The 18,102-nt window shown below is 42.8% G+C and overlaps 3 protein-coding genes across 3 annotated transcripts in view; 1 reads left to right on the forward strand and 2 right to left on the reverse strand.

Annotated features, from left to right (window-relative positions):
* Window positions 1–3,080: 3,080 nt before the first annotated feature.
* On the reverse strand, window positions 3,081–3,660 carry LOC311109502 (histone H2B type 1-A-like; the record flags this gene model as incomplete). The annotated part of the gene is made up of 2 exons (XM_084152421.1): window positions 3,081–3,281; window positions 3,562–3,660. 2 exons carry the CDS (start codon window positions 3,658–3,660, stop codon window positions 3,081–3,083), a joined length of 300 nt encoding a protein of 99 aa, XP_084008547.1.
* A 666-nt stretch (window positions 3,661–4,326) lies between these two features.
* Window positions 4,327–13,765, forward strand: rs1a (retinoschisin 1a; the record flags this gene model as incomplete). Its single annotated transcript, XM_084152813.1, has 6 exons — window positions 4,327–4,384; window positions 4,857–4,882; window positions 5,139–5,262; window positions 10,846–10,987; window positions 11,284–11,479; window positions 13,613–13,765. 6 exons carry the CDS (start codon window positions 4,327–4,329, stop codon window positions 13,763–13,765), a joined length of 699 nt encoding a protein of 232 aa, XP_084008939.1.
* A 4,003-nt stretch (window positions 13,766–17,768) lies between these two features.
* The window catches only part of LOC311109503 (cyclin-dependent kinase-like 5), a gene marked incomplete at its 5' end in the record, with an annotated part of 3,667 nt that continues 3,333 nt past the window's right edge, over window positions 17,769–18,102 (reverse strand). Inside the window, one exon of the mRNA XM_084152422.1 lies at window positions 17,769–18,102. This exon is cut by the window's right edge and continues 586 nt beyond it.

Here is an 18,102-nt window from a genome sequence, read left to right on the forward strand (position 1 = left end):
AGTCAGTACAGGTGGCCAGTAGTCAGTACAGGTGGCCAGTAGTCAGTACAGGTGGCCAGTAGTCAGTACAGGTGGCCAGTAGTCACAGCTGTCAGTGACCCAAGGGTTCTGTATCATGTAATATTATGTCTGTGGCCATTCTGTTAGGGGCAAGGCAGTATGTCTGTGGCCATTCTGTTAGGGCCAAGGCAGTATGTCTGTGGCCATTCTGTTAGGGCCAAGGCAGTATGTCTGTGGCCATTCTGTTAGGGCCAAGGCAGTATGTCTGTGGCCATTCTGTTAGGGCCAAGGCAGTATGTCTGTGGCCATTCTGTTAGGGCCAAGGCAGTATGTCTGTGGCCATTCTGTTAGGGCCAAGGCAGTATGTCTGTGGCCATTCTGTTAGGGGCAAGGCAGTATGTCTGTGGCCATTCTGTTAGGGGCAAGGCAGTATGTCTGTGAATGGAAACAGAGAGAGGGAGAGACTCACAGACAGGCAGACAGAGGGCGAAAGAGCGAAAGAGAACGAGACAGACAGAGGAAAGTTGCATACTCCTTGCATCCTCTCTCCTCAAAACCCATTGGATGAGAAAGCCAGCGGTCCCTCCCATCTAACCTTCTCCTCCAATGGGTTATTAGAAGGAGACGAGAGAGGACGTGAAAAGTACACTACATTACCAAAAGTATGTGGACAACTGCTCGTCCAACATCTCATTCCAAAATCATGGGCATTAATATGGAGTTGGTCCCCACTTTGCTGCTATAACAGCCTCCACTCTTCTGGGAAGGCTTTCCACTAGATGTTGGAACATTGCTGCGGAGGACTTGCTTCCATTCAGCCACAAGAGCATTAGTGAGGTTGGGCACTGATGTTGGGCGATTAGGCCTGGCTCGCAGTCGGCGTTCCAATTCATCCCAAAGGTGTTCAATGAGGTTGAGGTCAGGGCTCTGTGCAGGCCAGTCAAGTTCTTCCAAACCGATCTCAATAAACCATTTCTGTATGGACCTCGCTTTGTGCACTGGGGCATTGTCATGCTGAAACAGGAAAGGGCCTTCCCCAAACTGTAGCCACAAAATTGGAAGCACAGAATCGTCTAGAATGTCATTGTATGCTGTAGCGTTAAGATTTCCCTTCACTGGAACTAAGGGCCTAGCCCAAACCATGAAAAACTGTCCCAGACCATTATTCCTCCTCCACCAAACTTTACAGTTGGCACTATGCATTGGGGTAGGTAGCGTTCCCCTGGCATCCGTCAAACCCAGATTTGTCAGTTGGACTGCCAGATGGTGAAGCATGATTCATCAATCCAGAGAACGTCTTTCCACTGCTCCAGAGTCCAATGGCGGCAAGCTTTACACCACTCCAGATGACGCTTGGCATTGCGCATGGTGATCTTAGGCTTGTGTGCGGCTGCTCGGCCATGGAAACCCATTTATTGTGCTGATGTTGCTTCCAGAGGCAGTTTGGAACTCAGTAGTGAGTGTTGCAACCGAGGACAGACAATTTTTATAATAATAATAATAATAATATGCCATTTAGCAGACGCTTTTATCCAAAGCGACTTACAGTCATGTGTGCATACATTTTTACATATGGGTGGTCCCGGGGATCGAACCCACTACCCTGGCGTTACAAGCACCATGCTCTACCAATTGAGCTACAGAGGACATGCTTCAGCACTCGGCGGTCCCGGTCTGTGAGCTTGTGTGGCCTACCACAAATCAAATGATATTGGTCACATACGCGTGTTTAGCAGATGTTATTGCAGATGTAGCGAAATGCTTTGCGGCTGAGCTGTTGTTACTCCTAGACGTTTCCATTTCACAATAACACCACTTCCAGTTGACCAGGGCAGAAATGTGAGGAACTGACTTGTTGGAAAGGTGGCATCCTATGACGGTGCCATGTTGAAAGTCACTGAGCTCTTCAGTAAGGCCATTCTACTACCAATGTTTGTCTATGGAGATTGCATGGCGGTGTGCTTGATTTTATACACCTGTTAGCAACAAATGTGGCTGAAACAGCCGAATCCACATACTTTTGTATATATAGTGTATGCAATTGAGATCTTCCCAGAGAGCTTTCTGTAATTGAGGCTGTCCCTGCTGAAAAGCCTCCAGTTGAAGCCTAATTGTTTATGTTCACATGTGAATTGGTTAAAATTAGTAATGGGTTGCCATGGAGGCACATCATGTTTGATATAGCATGAAAAAGTCTACTGGGATCTACTATGAATAACCAACATCGCCTCGCTCTCAGCCTCTGTCACAATACCCCAGCAACATCTCATCTGACTAACGGCTCTTTGGTGAGAAAACGTCAAATGGCGAAATACACACAATTGTGCTCCTATTAAATTAAACCGCAAGGTGTTTATCCAACATGTCGAATAAACTAATTAATCCTGCATGCGTCACTGTAGTATGCCTATTGATCTGCATGGAGACAAACACCTGTTGCTGTTCACATGTAAAATCTGCAAAGGTGAATAGACTAATTAAATTCCCTACACAGGATGCAACAGCTGATTTAGTGACGAATAGCCAGTAAAACAACTTAACCTACTACAAGTCCAAGACCACCCAGCTCATCTTGGAACCTACCTGTTCGTTCTGGACACCGGTTGAGTTGACAAATATGTTCTGCCGCAGTCTACGCCAGATTTGAGTCATGCACCTGTTGCGCGCACATACGCTTCTGCTTCCTCAACATGCGTATGTTGAGTGGGCGTCACGCACAGCGAGGAAGGGAAGGGAATATAGGTTCGTTTGAGTCCAGCTTTCCCCACGCGCCGGAGTTTGACTATGGTTGACTGAGTTTGGCGCACATCTGCTCACCCGGCTCCCCTGACAAAACGCATCCATTATGGTGTGTAGTCATGGCTTTCCCCGCCCCTCGAAGTAATTGGACTGACATTAGAGGCGTGAGCCAAACCGCTTTAACAGTTAATTATACAAGCCTCAGGTGCGCGAACTGCGACATATTTACATTTGATGGTGCATTGATTTGTTGGAATGACAACACAATGAGTAAAAAATAAACATCTTTATTACATTTCTTTAAAATAATTAAATACAATTCAAAGGGTTTATAAAATCATTCAAGCGCCAGGTTGCCTGGCATGTTTTCTTCCCGGTCTCAGCCGTGCCAGCGCAGTGTGGACCTCTAGTTGTGTGATTACTTTCCTCCTGTTGAACAGTGACAGGCGGGCGGCCTCGGAGCCGACAAGACGGACCAACACCCTCCGTGGGCAGGTAGACTCGTTCACCAAAAAACGGTCTATGGTGGGGATGCCGTCACCCTGAAATAAAATAAAGACAGTTGAAGTCGTCCTAGGACATTAACCTTATGGTACAGGACTCTCCAACACTGTTCCTGGAAAGTAAACAGTCATGTAGGTTTTCGTTCCACCCGAATCTAATAATTAGCTGGTTGACACATTTAAAATCAGGTTAGTTACAGAGGTTGGATAGAACACCTACAAAAGGGTAGCTCGCCAGGAATCGGGTTGGCGAGCCCTGTGACATTAACTTACACCAAATGACTTTCAGTAATGCCAAATGTGGCCCATTATTTCTAACCTCTCTCTGGATCTTGTAGATGAAGGTAGAATAGGCCTTGGTTTTTCTCTTCAGCTCTCGGCGGGGTTTCTTCGTTGTTTTGCTGACAAGGACCTTCATTGTGTTTCCCCTTTGGATTGTCTTATCAAATGTTCAAGTTTACAATGACCTTTTTATAGGCCTATGACACCCAATTCCGTGTTATGAAGATTGAAATCAGGCTTGGGCAATTTATCTATGACGCGCACCTGTGCTGTTCTTGCCTGGGTGGGTCACGTTTAGTTCCAGCGTTTTGACACGTTAACCCATCTGACCAATTGGAAAACCTACTTTTATATTTTTAAATAAAAATGTTACTTCCTGGTTGGAAAATAATTAAAACGTTATCCAGAAAGTCTGGGGGTTGCTGTTACATTGAACACACACACACACACACACAAACACTATTCCCCATTGCATATTCTGCGAATTAAGAATTTCCTAAAATAGACAACCCCAAATGCCTTGAATACACCTTCTGCTCCATGATATGGGTCACTGGGTGTAGCAGCTGGCCCCCTTCAGGGGAACTAGACATTAAGACCACGCTCTGTTCCATTACACATTGCATTACTGTACCCTCATTGCATTTCCCCAACTGGCCCTCAACAGATGTGGGAGGGGCTTTGTGAGGAGATAAAGAGTATTACTGGCCATTAGTGTCCTGTGGATTACCATAATCCAACCCTAGTGCTGTCAGAGTGGTTCCAGTTTAGTGCTTCAGTGTGGTCCTGTCACTGTGTAGGCATGAAGATGGAATCCCATGGACAGTGGATTCTGTTGGCCCTCCTGCTTGTGTCTAACGGTATGTTCGTCTCTTCTTGTACTTTGTCTTTAGCTCATTGTGTCTTGGTCTCCCTGGATGGTGAGTTTGAGCGAAGCATGACCTCAGACTATAGGCTTCTAGAGCGTGGTGGGTTGAAATGATTGTACAGCATTAATATCCACTCTCAAATATTTTCAGATATTGGTTGATTGGTGTTCGACTGAATACTGAAAGAAGCAAATGTGACTTTTTAGGTATTTCTGTTATAATTAGGTGGATTGTTATAGTTTTACTGTAACAATTGTGTCTAGTTTCTCAATATTCAAATCCCTCACCAGGCTACGTCCTTCATTGAATAATGTGATGGATTATTTGTGGTCTAGTAGTCAGACTGTGGAATGGACAGACTGTACATGTATGGAATACGAGCCACTTGTTTTGGTTGGAAAGTGTTTCTGTCTTTACATCTAATGTTCTGTCTCTGTGCTGCGCTGGGGTTCTGCCTCAACAGTTCTACTCAGTGTACACGCTCAGGAGGTAGGTGGAATCAAATATACTGATTGATAATCAAACATATTGATAATCTAATGTATGTGTGAATTGATTGATGTCCTCCACCTAAGGCAGAGGTCTTCTCCAACTCCAGTCCTGTAGAGCCTATGGGTGTGCAGGATTTAGTTCCAACCCAGCAGCAAGTAGCTCTCCAGGATCTGAGTTAAAGAACCCTGACCTTAGAACGGTCCTGACCTGGCCTGAGAGACTAATGTTCCATCCCTCTCTCTCTGTGTTTCAGGGGGAGGAGGTGACTGAGACATGGACAGGACGAGCCTGTAAGTGTGACTGTGAGGGGGAAGAATCCCCAACCCAGTTCACCTCCCTCTCCCCCAGCCCACCACCTGTCATGGAGTGCATGCCAGGTAAAGACCAAGCCCTCTATCTGTCTCTCTGTCTCTCTCTCCGTCTCTGTGTGTGTCTCTCTCTCTCTCTGTCTCTCTCTCTGTCTCTCTCTCTGTCTCTCTCTCTCTCTCTCTGTCTCTCTCTCTGTCTATCTGTCTCTGTGTCTCTCTCTCTGTCTATTTCTCTCTCTCTCTCTCTCTCTCTCTCTCTCTCTCTCTCTCTCTCTCTCTCTCTCTCTCTCTCTCTCTCTCTCTCTCTCTCTCTCTATCTGTCTCTCTCTCTGTCCACCTGTCTCTCTGTCTCTGTTTCTCTCTGTCCCTCTCAATTCAATTTCAATTCAATTTAAGGGCTTTATTTGCATGGGAAACATATGTTTACATTGCCAAATCAAGTGAAATAGATAATAAACAAAAGTGAAATAAACAATAAAAAATTAACAGTAAACATTACACTCACAAAAGTTCCAAAATAATAAAGGCATTTCAAATGTCATATTATGTCTATATACAGTGTTGTAACAATGTGCAAATAGTTAAAGTACAAACTGGAAAATAAATAAACATAAATATGGGTTGTATTTACAATGGTGTTTGTTCTTCACTGGTTGCCCTTTTCTTGTGGCAACAGGTCACAAATATTGCTGCTGTGATTGCACACTGTGGTATTTCACCCAATAGATATGGGAGTTTATCCAAATTGGATTTTTTTTTCAAATTCTTTGTGGGTCTATGTAATCTGAGGGAAGTATGTGTCTCTAATATGGTCATACATTTGGCAGGAAGTTAGGAAGTGTGTCTCAGTTTCCACCTCATTTTGTGGGCATATGTACGTAGCCTGTCTTCTCTTGAGAGCCAGGTCTGCCTACGGCTGCCTTTCTCAATAGCAAGGCTCACTGACTCTGTACATAGTCAAAGCTTTCCTTAATTCTGTGTCAGTCTCAGTGGTCAGGTATTCTGCCACTGTGTACTCTCTGTTTAGTGCCAAATAGCATTCTAGTTTGCTCTGTTTAAAACATTTGTATTCCCAGTGTGTCAAGTAATTATCTTTTTGTTTTCTCATGATTTGGTTGGGTCTAATTGTGTTGCTGTCCTGGGGCTCTGTGGGGTCTGTTTGTGTTTGTGAACAGAGCCCCAGGACCAGCTTGCTTAGGGGACTATTCTCCAGGTTCATCTCTCTGTAGGTGATGGCTTTGTTATGGAAGGTTTAGATAATTAGCAGAGCAGAATTAGGCCGATACCCGCATGCATTATTTGGTGTTTTACGTTGTACACAAAGGATATTTTTGCAGAATTCTGCATGCAGAGTCTCAATTTGGTGTTTGTCCCATTTTGTGAATTCTTGGTTGGTGAGCTCACAACCATAAAGGGCAATGGGTTCTATAACTGATTCAAGTATTTTTAGCCAGATCCTAATTGGTATGTCGAATTTTATGTTCCTTTTGATGGCATAGAAGGCCTTCTTGCCTTGTCTCTCAGATCGTTCACAGCTTTGTGGAAGTTACCTGTGGCGCTGATGTTTAGGCCGAGGTATGTATAGTTTTTTGTGTGCTCTAGAGCAACAGTGTCTAGATGGAATTTGTATTCGTGGTCCTGGCAACTGGACCTTTTTTGGAACAGCATTAGTTTTTTTTCTTACTGAGATTTACAGTCAGGGCCCAGGTCTGACAGAATCTGTGCAGAAGATCTAGGTGCTGCTGTAGGCCCTCCTTGGTTGGGGACAGAAGCACCAGATCATCAGCAAACAGTAGACATTTGACTTCAGATTCTAGTAGGGTGAGGCCGGGTGCTGCAGACTGTTCTAGTGCCCTCGCCAATTCGTTGATATATATGTTGAAGAGGGTGGGGCTTAAGCTGCATCCCTGTCTCACCCCACAGCCCTGTGGAAAGAAATGTGTGTGTTTTTTGCCAATTTTAACCGCACACTTGTTGTTTGTGTACATGGATTTTATAATGTCATATGTTTTTCCCCCAACCCCACTTTCCATCAATTTGTATAGCAGACCCTCATGCCAAATTGAGTCAAAAGCTTTTTTGAAATCAACAAAGCATGAGAAGACTGCCTTTGTTTTGGTTTGTTTGTTTGTCAAATAGGGTGTGCAGGGTGAATACGTGGTCTGTTGTACGGTAATTTGGTAAAAAGCTAATTTGACATTTGCTCAGTACATTGTTTTCACTGAGGAAATGTACGAGTCTGCGGTTAATGATAATGCAGAGGATTTTCCCAAGGTTGCTGTTGACGCATATCCCACGGTAGTTATTGGGGTCAAATTTGTCTCCACCTTTGTGGATTGGGGTGATCAGTCCTTGGTTCCAAATATTGGGGAATATGCCAGAGCTAAGGATGATGTTAAAGAGTTTAAGTATAGCCAATTGGAATTTGTGGTCTGTATATTTGATCATTTCATCTCTCTCTCATTCTAGCTTGTTGTTTAGTAACAAGGTGCTACATGTAGCTTTGTCTCTGGCCTGTGATCTCATGATCTGTATGTAGTTGTCAGTAAAGCCTGGTTTCCCGCTCACGTTCCTTTAGGCACGGTAAGCTGGGTGTGCCTCGTACATATATGATTAGGGACTGGAACCATTCTACAGAAGACATGACACTCAGTAACCTGACTTCAATATCTTGTGAGCAGCCATCCAATCACATTTAGATGTAGAAGTATCAACTAAATGAATATCATATTGACATGTAGAGTTACCATAGGCCTACAGGTATGTATTCAATTGGAATGGATCAACATTGTTTTGGATTTAATTTGATTGGAAACGTAAATCTTTGTAGGGGCTGAGAGGCAGAAGGTTGTTTGTGTGAGTGTGTAAAGTGACAATGAGCTGGAACCTGGACAATCTTTGCCTGCAGTCAGGTGGAATGTCATTAATCAGCAGATGGAGAGCCTCCTTGCTCCACCTCACACAGGCTGTGTGTGTGTGTGTGTGTGTGTGTGTGTGTGTGTGTGTGTGTGTGTGTGTGTGTGTGTGTGTGTGTGTGTGTGTTTGAGAGAGAGAACTGTGCAGCATGCTAGCAGGATTATCCCTTTACTAGAACAGGGTTGTGATGCACAGATTACTGGGACCAAAATAGGACGTCTGTCCTTCTCACAATTATAAAAAGGAAAGGTGTTGATTGGGTGATCAGAGCCTCCTCTATCTTCCTGTTCAATCAGCAGAGTGGATAGAAGAGGCTTGGCCTGCATCCCAAATGGCACCCTATTCCCTCCAATGCACTTATTTTGAGCAGAAGGGACGCAGTCTGGTACTGGTTCCAAAGAGTCAAACAGCAGGCTGCTACTAATTATTACTACTACTACTACTACTACTACTACTACTACTACTACTACTACTACTACTACTACTACTACTACTACTACTGCTATTACTACTGCTATTACTACTGCTACTACTACTACTACTACTACTACTACTACTACTACTGCTATTACTACTGCTATTACTACTGCTGCTACTACTACTACTACTACTACTGCTACTACTACTACTACTACTACTACCACCACCACCACCACCACCACCACCACCACCACCAGGGACAACATGTTCCAACATGACAGAGGAGTAACATGTGGAAAAGGGTTTTAGCAGGACACTCAATGTATTGTATATGGATTAAACTGTCATCAGAAAAGTACAGAGAGGTAATGGCCCTGTGGGTTATATCACCTCATAGTAAACATTAGGACAGTGGGTTATATCACCTCATAGTAAACAGTAGGACAGTGGGTTATATCACCTCATAGTAAACATTAGGACAGTGGGTTATATCACCTCAGAGTAAACATTAGGACAGTGGGTTATATCACCTCAGAGTAAACAGTAGGACAGTGGGTTATATCACCTCATAGTAAACAGTAGGACAGTGGGTTATATCACCTCAGAGTAAACAGTAGGACAGTGGGTTATATCACCTCAGAGTAAACATTAGGACAGTGGGTTATATCACCTCAGAGTAAACATTAGGACAGTGGGTTATATCACCTCAGAGTAAACAGTAGGACAGTGGGTTATATCACCTCAGAGTAAACATTAGGACAGTGGGTTATATCACCTCAGAGTAAACAGTAGGACAGTGGGTTATATCACCTCATAGTAAACAGTAGGACAGTGGGTTATATCACCTCAGAGTAAACAGTAGGACAGTGGGTTATATCACCTCAGAGTAAACAGTAGGACAGTGGGTTATATCACCTCAGAGTAAACAGTAGGACAGTGGGTTATATCACCTCAGAGTAAACAGTAGGACAGTGGGTTATATCACCTCAGAGTAAACAGTAGGACAGTGGGTTATATCACCTCAGAGTAAACAGTAGGACAGTGGGTTATATCACCTCATAGTAAACAGTAGGACAGTGGGTTATATCACCTCAGAGTAAACAGTAGGACAGTGGGTTATATCACCTCATAGTAAACAGTAGGACAGTGGGTTATATCACCTCAGAGTAAACATTAGGGCAGTGGGTTATATCACCTCAGAGTAAACAGTAGGACAGTGTGGGTTGCTAGGTGCTGTTTCCTGTATCCTACAACTCTATGTCCTACTCCAGGGTTCCCCAACTGGCGGCCGGCCCGCGGGTGGTTCTATTTGGCCCCCCAAATACTTTTTTTGTTTCATTGTTGGACATAAAAGACTGTAGAAACAGCAGGAAATCAGCTCCAAGTGATTTTAATTTCAGATATCTGTTCCGAAGTATTCCCACACATAATAGAGAGACACGTGATTGTATATAAATGTAAGCAAGGTTTGAAATTATTATGTTTTATGCAAACATTTTACTGTATCTGTTTGGGCTTCTTGCGGTCAATTTGCAGTCTACAAATTATTTGTAATTGTGTTCCGGCCCCCCGACCATCCACTCAAGAACAAATTGGCCCGCGGCTGAATCTAGTTGATGATCCCTGTCCTACTCATTGTTGGTAATCCAGGAAGGAAACAACTTGTTAGGGTTAAAGCCTCTGGTAGGATGTGGCAGCCTACCATCTGCTGTGCTCTTCTACTAATGGATGTTTATCTTCAATATGGAGAATTAAAAGAGAAGGATTTAGGATTGGAGATGGATGGATGAGTCCAAAATGGCACCCTATTCCCTACATAGTGAACTACTTTTGGATGGAGCAGAAAATCAGGGATTCAGAGGGGGTGGGTGGGAGAGGATTCATGTGGTGGTGGTTCGTTAAGCATAGGGTACCTCAGTCACCAGACGTGACCTTGCATGGTGGTGTTGTCTTTCATAACAATGAGGGGGTGGATGTTCCAGGTAGCTTCTGCAACCAGGAAGGTTTTTGCCCTTTGTTGAAGGCAGCAATGCCCTTCAAATTCAGTTCAGTAGACAGTGTTTCCCGTGTAGAGAAGTGTCTTCCATTGGGCTAGCCTATAGTTATTATGTGGTCTCTAACAATGTACTGTACATGCAGATGTTAAGTGTCATAGGATAGGAGGACCTGTAGCAAAAACTACAAAATAATTAGCATCAGTGTGAAGTCCATTGTTTGGCATCCAATGTTAACATTTTGACTACTTCCTTGTTGTCGAGCATGAGTTCCCCCCCAAAAAATGATTCCCTCTCTCAACTTGGCGTTCCTCCTCTCCAGAGTGTCCGTACCACAAGCCCCTGGGTTTCGAGGCTGGATCAGTCAGACCAGAACAGATCAGCTGCTCCAACGAGGACCAGTACACTGGCTGGTTCTCCTCTTGGCTCCCCAGTAATGCCAGACTCAACAACCAGGGCTTCGGGTGAGTCCCCTTTGTCCCATCCTCTCCCTCAGGACCAACCTCTGGTAGGTACTCTATCTCCCCTCCCTGTAAAGGAGGACGTTGGCTCAATCAGTAACCTCAGTGTTCCATTGGGAAAATACCTCTTCTGACCTCATTGGGAGGACCTGGTCAAATAAAGGTTTAACCTCAGGGCTCCCTTGGGAAAGAGCTCTTTCGACCTCATTGGTAAAATAACGGTCCCCCTCCAGGTCATTGTTTTTGCCTAGGTTTTAGCTCAGTGGGCTAACACAGTTTCCCTGACGGTTCCCCTCCAGGTGTGCGTGGCTGTCTAAGTTCCAGGACAACAGTCAGTGGCTGCAGATTGACCTGAAGGAGGTGACGGTGGTGTCTGGTATCCTGACCCAGGGGCGCTGTGACGCTGACGAGTGGATCACCAAGTACAGTGTCCAGTACCGCACAGACCAGAACCTCAACTGGATCTACTACAAGGACCAGACCGGGAACAACAGGGTGGGGCCCATCATACCTTTACCTTTTACATTTAGTCATTGAGAAGATGCTCTTATTCAGAGATACACAGTCAACACATACTGTAACAAAACGTTTTCACATTTTACAATCATAAGTTACTTCATATAAATACAAATCAGTTTTCACATCAATACATGGTTCATTATGACATCGCAAGGTTTACAGATTTAATAATGTCCATGGAAGGTTTTGTAGGCCTACTTGTTTTGTTGGAGTCCAGCTTTCTTCTTCTTTTTAGTTCTGTTTTGATTTGTTTAAAAAATAGTGTTGGAGTTCCAAATCTTATTGTTCACATTGCACATTATTGTCCACCATAATTCTTTACTATTGTCATCCATGTGAGTATGGAAGACACTGTGAGAGACCGTCTTGGGATTTATACATACACTACCGGTCAAAAGTTTTAGAACACCACCTACTCATTCAAGGGTTTTTCTTTATTTGTACTATTTTCTACATTGTAGAATAATAGTGAAGACATCAAAACTATGAAATAACACATATGGAATCATATAGTAACCAAAAAAGTGTTAAACAAATCAAAATATATTTTATATTTGAGATTCTTCCTTGATGACAGCTTTGCACACTCTTGGCATTCTCTCACCCAGCTTCACCTGGAATGCTTTTCCAACAGTCTTGAAGGAGTTCCCACATATGCTGAGCACTTGTTGGCTGCTTTTCCTTCTCTCTGCCGTCCGACTCATCCCAAACCATCTCAATTTGGTTGAGGTCGGGGGATTGTGGAGGCCAGGTCATCTGATGCAGCACTCCATCACTCTCCTTCTTGGTACAATAGCCCTTACACAGCCTGGAGGTGTGTTGGGTCATTGTCCTGTTGAAAAACAAATGATAGTCCCACTAAGCCAAAACAGATGGAATGGCGTATCGCTGCAGAATGCTGTCGTAGCCATGCTGGTTAAGTGTGCCTTCAATTCTAAATAAACCACAGACAGTGTCACCAGCAAAGCACCCCCACACCATAACACCTCCTCCTCCATGCTTTACGGTGGGAAATACACATGCAGAGATCATCCATTCACCCACACTGCGTCTCACAAAGACATGGCGGTTGGAACCAAAAATCTCCAATTTGGACTCCAGACCAAATAACAAATTTCCACCGGTCTTATGTCCATTGCTCGTGTTTCTTGGCCCAAGCAAGTCTCTTCTTATTATTGGTGTCCTTTAGTAGTGGTTCGACCATGAAGGCCTGATTCACTCAGTCTCCTCTGAACAGTTGATGTTGAGATGTGTCTGTTACTTGAACTCTGTGAAGCATTTATTTGGGCTGCAATTTCTGAGGCTGCTAACTCTAATGATCTTATCCTCTGCAGCAGAGGTAACTCTGGGTCTTCCATTCCTTTGGCGGTCCTCATGAGAGCCAGTTGCATCATAGCGCTTTATGGTTTTTGCGACTGCACTTGAAGAAATATTCAAAGTTCTTGAAATGTTCCTTATTGACTGACCTTAATGTCTTAAAGTAATGATGGACTGTCGTTTCTCTTTGCTTATTTGAGCTGTTCTTGCCATAATATGGACTTGGTCTTTTACCAAATAGGGCTATATTCTGTATACCACCCCTACCTTGTCACAACACAACTGATTGGCTCAAACGCATTAAGAAGGAAATAAATTCCACAAATTAACTTTTAACAAGGCACACCTGTTAATTGAAATGCATTCCAGGTGACTACCTCGTGAAGCTGGTTGAAAGAATGCCAAGAGTGTGCAAAGCTGTCATCAAGGCAAAGGGTGGCTATTTGAAGAATCTCAAATATATTTTGGATTTGTTTAACACTTTTTTAGTTACTACATGATTCCATGTGATATTTCATAGTTTTGATGTCTTCACTATTATTCTACAATGTAAAAAATAGTAAAAATAAAGAAAAACCGTTGAATGAGTAGGTGTTCTAAATCTTTTGACCGGTAGTGTACATCAAAATCAATCCTTCTTATCAGATCCCATATTTATTTAGTTCTGTAGCAGTTCAATAAAAGTCCTACTAGGTGAGGCAGGATATCTGGTAGGAGTATTCTCCATCTGTGTTTTCTGCGTGGTGATCTGTGTTGTCCCTCCTCCTCACACTGCTCCGTTTCTCTCCTCAGGTGTTTTATGGGAACTCGGACCGCTCCTCCTCGGTTCAGAACCTCCTGCGTCCTCCCATGGTGACTCGCTACATCCGTCTTCTCCCTCTGGGCTGGCACACACGTATCGCCATCCGCATGGAGCTGCTGCTCTGCATGAGCAAGTGTACCTGATCCTCCTGTCTGTCTGTCACGCTCAGCAGGGTACAACATTGTGGAACGTTCAGACAGAAATGTAATGAATAGAACTGACATGATTCTACATGACAGACAATCATATCGGTCCTACACCATATATTTCTATGTGAAGGTCCTGTAATGATACATCATCCTGAACAGGCCCAAGGAGAGCCCTGATTGTTCCCCTGCCTGTTCCCTATGCCAAAGTGGAATCTACTGCTCTCCTTTCCCTCCCCAAAACACTTAAGTAATACCTCTGTCCCAGTGATTGGTTTTATGTGTGAAAATGTCCATTCTGTTTTCAGATCAGGTGCAAAGTGTTACAAGTTGTTTTGTTTTGTTTTTACACTGAAAAGGAGCCAGTTGTTTCCACTTGGGCGAGGAAGGTGGGGATAAATACATGCATGTGAACCAACCAACCAACCCAGAGAAGTTGGTGATGATTATGTGATAAGGAAAGCTCAGAGAAAGTGAAGAATTCCAGTCCTGTGGTTAACTGGATTTAGTGTACTGTACTGTACTGTGTGTGGATTCTGATGTAGTTTGTGACAGTGATGTAGAGAGTGCAGTGGAGGTATCGTTTGTTGCTTGTTTTATTGTATTCATTTAAAGTTGACCAAAACCAGTTCCTGAAATAAAGATAAACTCTTGTACTCTTTTGTTTTGGAGTCATTGAATAATATTCATGTGTAATCCTCTTATGATATCCAGTTTAAAAGACATCTAAAGGAATCTCCACTTGCGATGTGTGAAAACCTTTTCATGATCCAAAAAAACAATGAATGCCAGTTAACAGGATATATGCACGTCGTTTTAATTCTTATTTACAGTCAGAGACCAAATAAATAAATAGATAAATAATGCGGTTTGTTTATGTGTGATGTCATGCAAATAAAATCGTGTGGGTCAATTTTAAACAAACAACAACCGGAAGTGATTTATAATTTAGGATCTGGATAATCTCGAACTCAGGATAATCTCGAGTTGATTTTGTTTTTCCGGCATTTAATCCTGTAACAGCGTGAATGATTGTTCACTTCAAACCGCCACGAAACGCCAGTTATAAATTATATAACAATGAGTTTACATAAAATGTAGATGTAGGCTATTTGAGTTAGACATTAGTGGGATAGCCTGGTGGTCCCCAATCGAGCTAAAGAGCACAAACAGATCTGGGACCACCAGGCTAAATTAGAGGTGATCTTAAACCTAAAAGAATGAAATCACCCTGTAAAGATTTCACAATGTTTGCTGCAAATGGCCCTTGGAGTCTTTTCGCCACAGAACCCCTGGAAGACATTCAGTTCTATTGGACACTAGCTATGGTTATGACAAGGTCAAGGACGCGACACAGACAACAAGAGTGTTGGGTGGTCCTCTGTAGCTCAGCTGGTAGAGCACGGCGCTTGTAACGCCAAGGTAGTGGGTTCGATCCCCGGGACCACCCATACACAAAAATGTATGCACGCATGACTGTAAGTCGCTTTGGATAAAAGCGTCTGCTAAATGGCATATTATTTATTATTTAAGAGAAAAGTGTAACTGAAGTTCAATACTGAAACGGATGTTTCCATAGTGAAAGAGCATGAATTCAAACTGGACGTTCCTATTACAGGTGACAGCCCAAAGCTGTTCAATGAAAATATTACTGTCAACTGTTAGTGTAAAACGAAATGTTAAATGAAAATATTACTGTCAACTGTTAGTGTAAAACGAAATGTTACTGTCAACTGTTAGTGTAAAACAAAATGTTACTGTCAACTGTTAGTGTAAAACGAAATGTTACTGTCAACTGTTAGTGTAAAATGAAATGTTCAATTCTCTGTGAAATGTTGGCAGTGAACTGGCTAGAGAACCTTTTCCTGTATGGAAACTATCTTTATCATTGAATGGGCAGATTAAAGCAGGTACATTTACACCCTGATAGAAACAATAAAAAGACAGGTGAATGAAAACCACAACCACAAATGGGTCAATCCTGGAAGACCTTCTCAGAGCATTCATTCACAGAACCTCAACTTTCTACAGCTGTCAGGTAAACAATCATCATCATCACCATCATCATCATCATCCTACCATCACAACCATCACCACAATCTTCATCATCAAGACCACCACCATCATTACCATCATCATCATTACCACCACCACCACCATCATCATCATCCTCATCACCACCACCATCATCATCACCACCATCATCATCATTCAAAGCTTACATTGACACAATCTTTCTGGACGTTATTGCTGACACCTGGTTGAAACCTCATTCTGTTGCCAGGCAGCAACCCCTGCCTTGATTATGTAGAAGGACAGTTTCATGAGAAGACATGGTGTGCATCACAAATAACACCCTATTCCCTATTTAGTACACTACTTTTAACTAGGGTCCATAGGGATCTGGTCAAAAGTAGTGCACTATAAAGGGAATAGGGTGCCATTTGGGATGAAGACATGGCTCACTGTTGTGCAAATATATGAAGGAGAACAATCCAATGGATCACCTAATACAAACAGTGAATGTTGATATTATTAACACATTTCCATGGAACATCAAATGTCCTGTTGGTGCAGATTGTTTGGCTGGGAACTGGACTGTAGTGAACGGCTGGGGCTTTCGGGGGGAGAGGCCATCTTTCTGAGGGGCAGCCTGGGGGAAAGTCCGAGTGGTGTGTTCACTACCACCAGCTGGTGGGGCTGTAGGGCAGGAGGTGTGTGTGTGTGTTCTTGCGCACGGTGTGCATGTGTGTGTATTTGCTTTGTCCTTGATGTTCACACTATGTACTGTAGATTAATGACTAACCAGGGCTAAAGATATCCATGACGTTCATTGTGCCAATATCAGAAAGTTAGGCCTACGTGTTTTACTCTTTAAAGCCAACAGCACAAACTAGTATGACCCTGCCGGTCATCTATGAACGTTTGAACATCTTGGAGAAAAATATGGCCTTAATGGCCATGTACTGTTATAATCTCCACCCAGCACAACCAGAAGGGGACTGGCCACCCCTCAGAGCCTGGTTCTTCGCTAGGTTTCTTCCTAGGTTTCTGCCTTTCTAGGGAGTTTTTCCTAGCCACCGTGCTTCTACATCTGCATTGCTTGCTGTTTGGGGTTTTAGGCTGGGTTTCTGTATAGCACTTTGTGACATCTGCTGATGTAAAAATGGCTTTAGAAATACATTTGATTGATTGATATCTCTGGTATGGATATCTCTGGTATGGCTATTTCTGGTATGGTGTGTCCATACATGCGTTTGTGTGTGTATCCTTCATCAGGAGACAGCAGGACATCTCAACAGGAGTCTCAACATGTGGCCTGAGTCTCTAATAACTAGATCAGTGGGTGTGACTGTCCCCTTACTGTACGGCAGAATGACCCTTTACAACAAAGAGTACCTTACAGTACATTCCCTATGAAGACAACATTCTGACATCCTGTGGACAGGAGTTTACAACTGACATTCTGATTCTAGAATCAGGAGATTGAATACACTTGAAGGGCATGGAACATGAATTTGTCTTAGCCTGGTCCCAGATCTTTTTATGCTATCTGACCAATGACCACAGGAGTTGGGACCAGGCTACACTTGTTTGTCAAGATGATGTGGCAAATTATTACCTTTAAAAACTGCACAACCCTGATCCATATAGGTGAGTTTTTATCTCATTATTTTATCATACATTATAATATGATATAATTTGTCTTAAGATGAATATTTGTCCATCATACATATATCTCCATAACTTAGTGTCAAATCAGATAAAATAAATAAATTAAAGAGACTAAGTAAATAGACAGGACAAACATAGGCTATACTGTCACAACAATAAATATAAATTCTGAAAAACCTCCACAATTAAATATTCTTGATGAAATATTGAATTATTATTACATATAGTTAGAATCTCATAATCTTTTTTACATGTCTTTTTAAAGCTCTTGCAATATTACACAATTAATCATTCTACAATACATTAATCTCCATATAGGCCTACATATCGTTAAATAAAGTAATTTAATTTAAATCAAATAAAAAGGAATTTCATGAATAATATAATATAATATCAATAAAAATTCTATCAAATGTTTGAAGCTTCAAAAAAGTTAAGACTTTCCGGCCAGTCAGTCCACCTGTCAGTTCAGTAATATAGTAGTAAACTTAGAGAGATACAGTGGAACCGTTCTATCTCTAAGGTCCTAGGTGCTGTAGTAGCGTCCGGCGGCCAGCAGGCGGCAGTAGCGAGCCCAGAGTCCTATTCGGGCACACAATTGAAAACGTTATAAAACGCTTCGCAACACATCACAAAAATAAACATTTCTTACTGGACAG

The sequence above is a fragment of the Coregonus lavaretus genome (genome assembly GCF_964263955.1).
Source record: "Coregonus lavaretus genome assembly, chromosome: 35".
Taxonomy (NCBI): Eukaryota; Metazoa; Chordata; class Actinopteri; order Salmoniformes; family Salmonidae; genus Coregonus; species Coregonus lavaretus.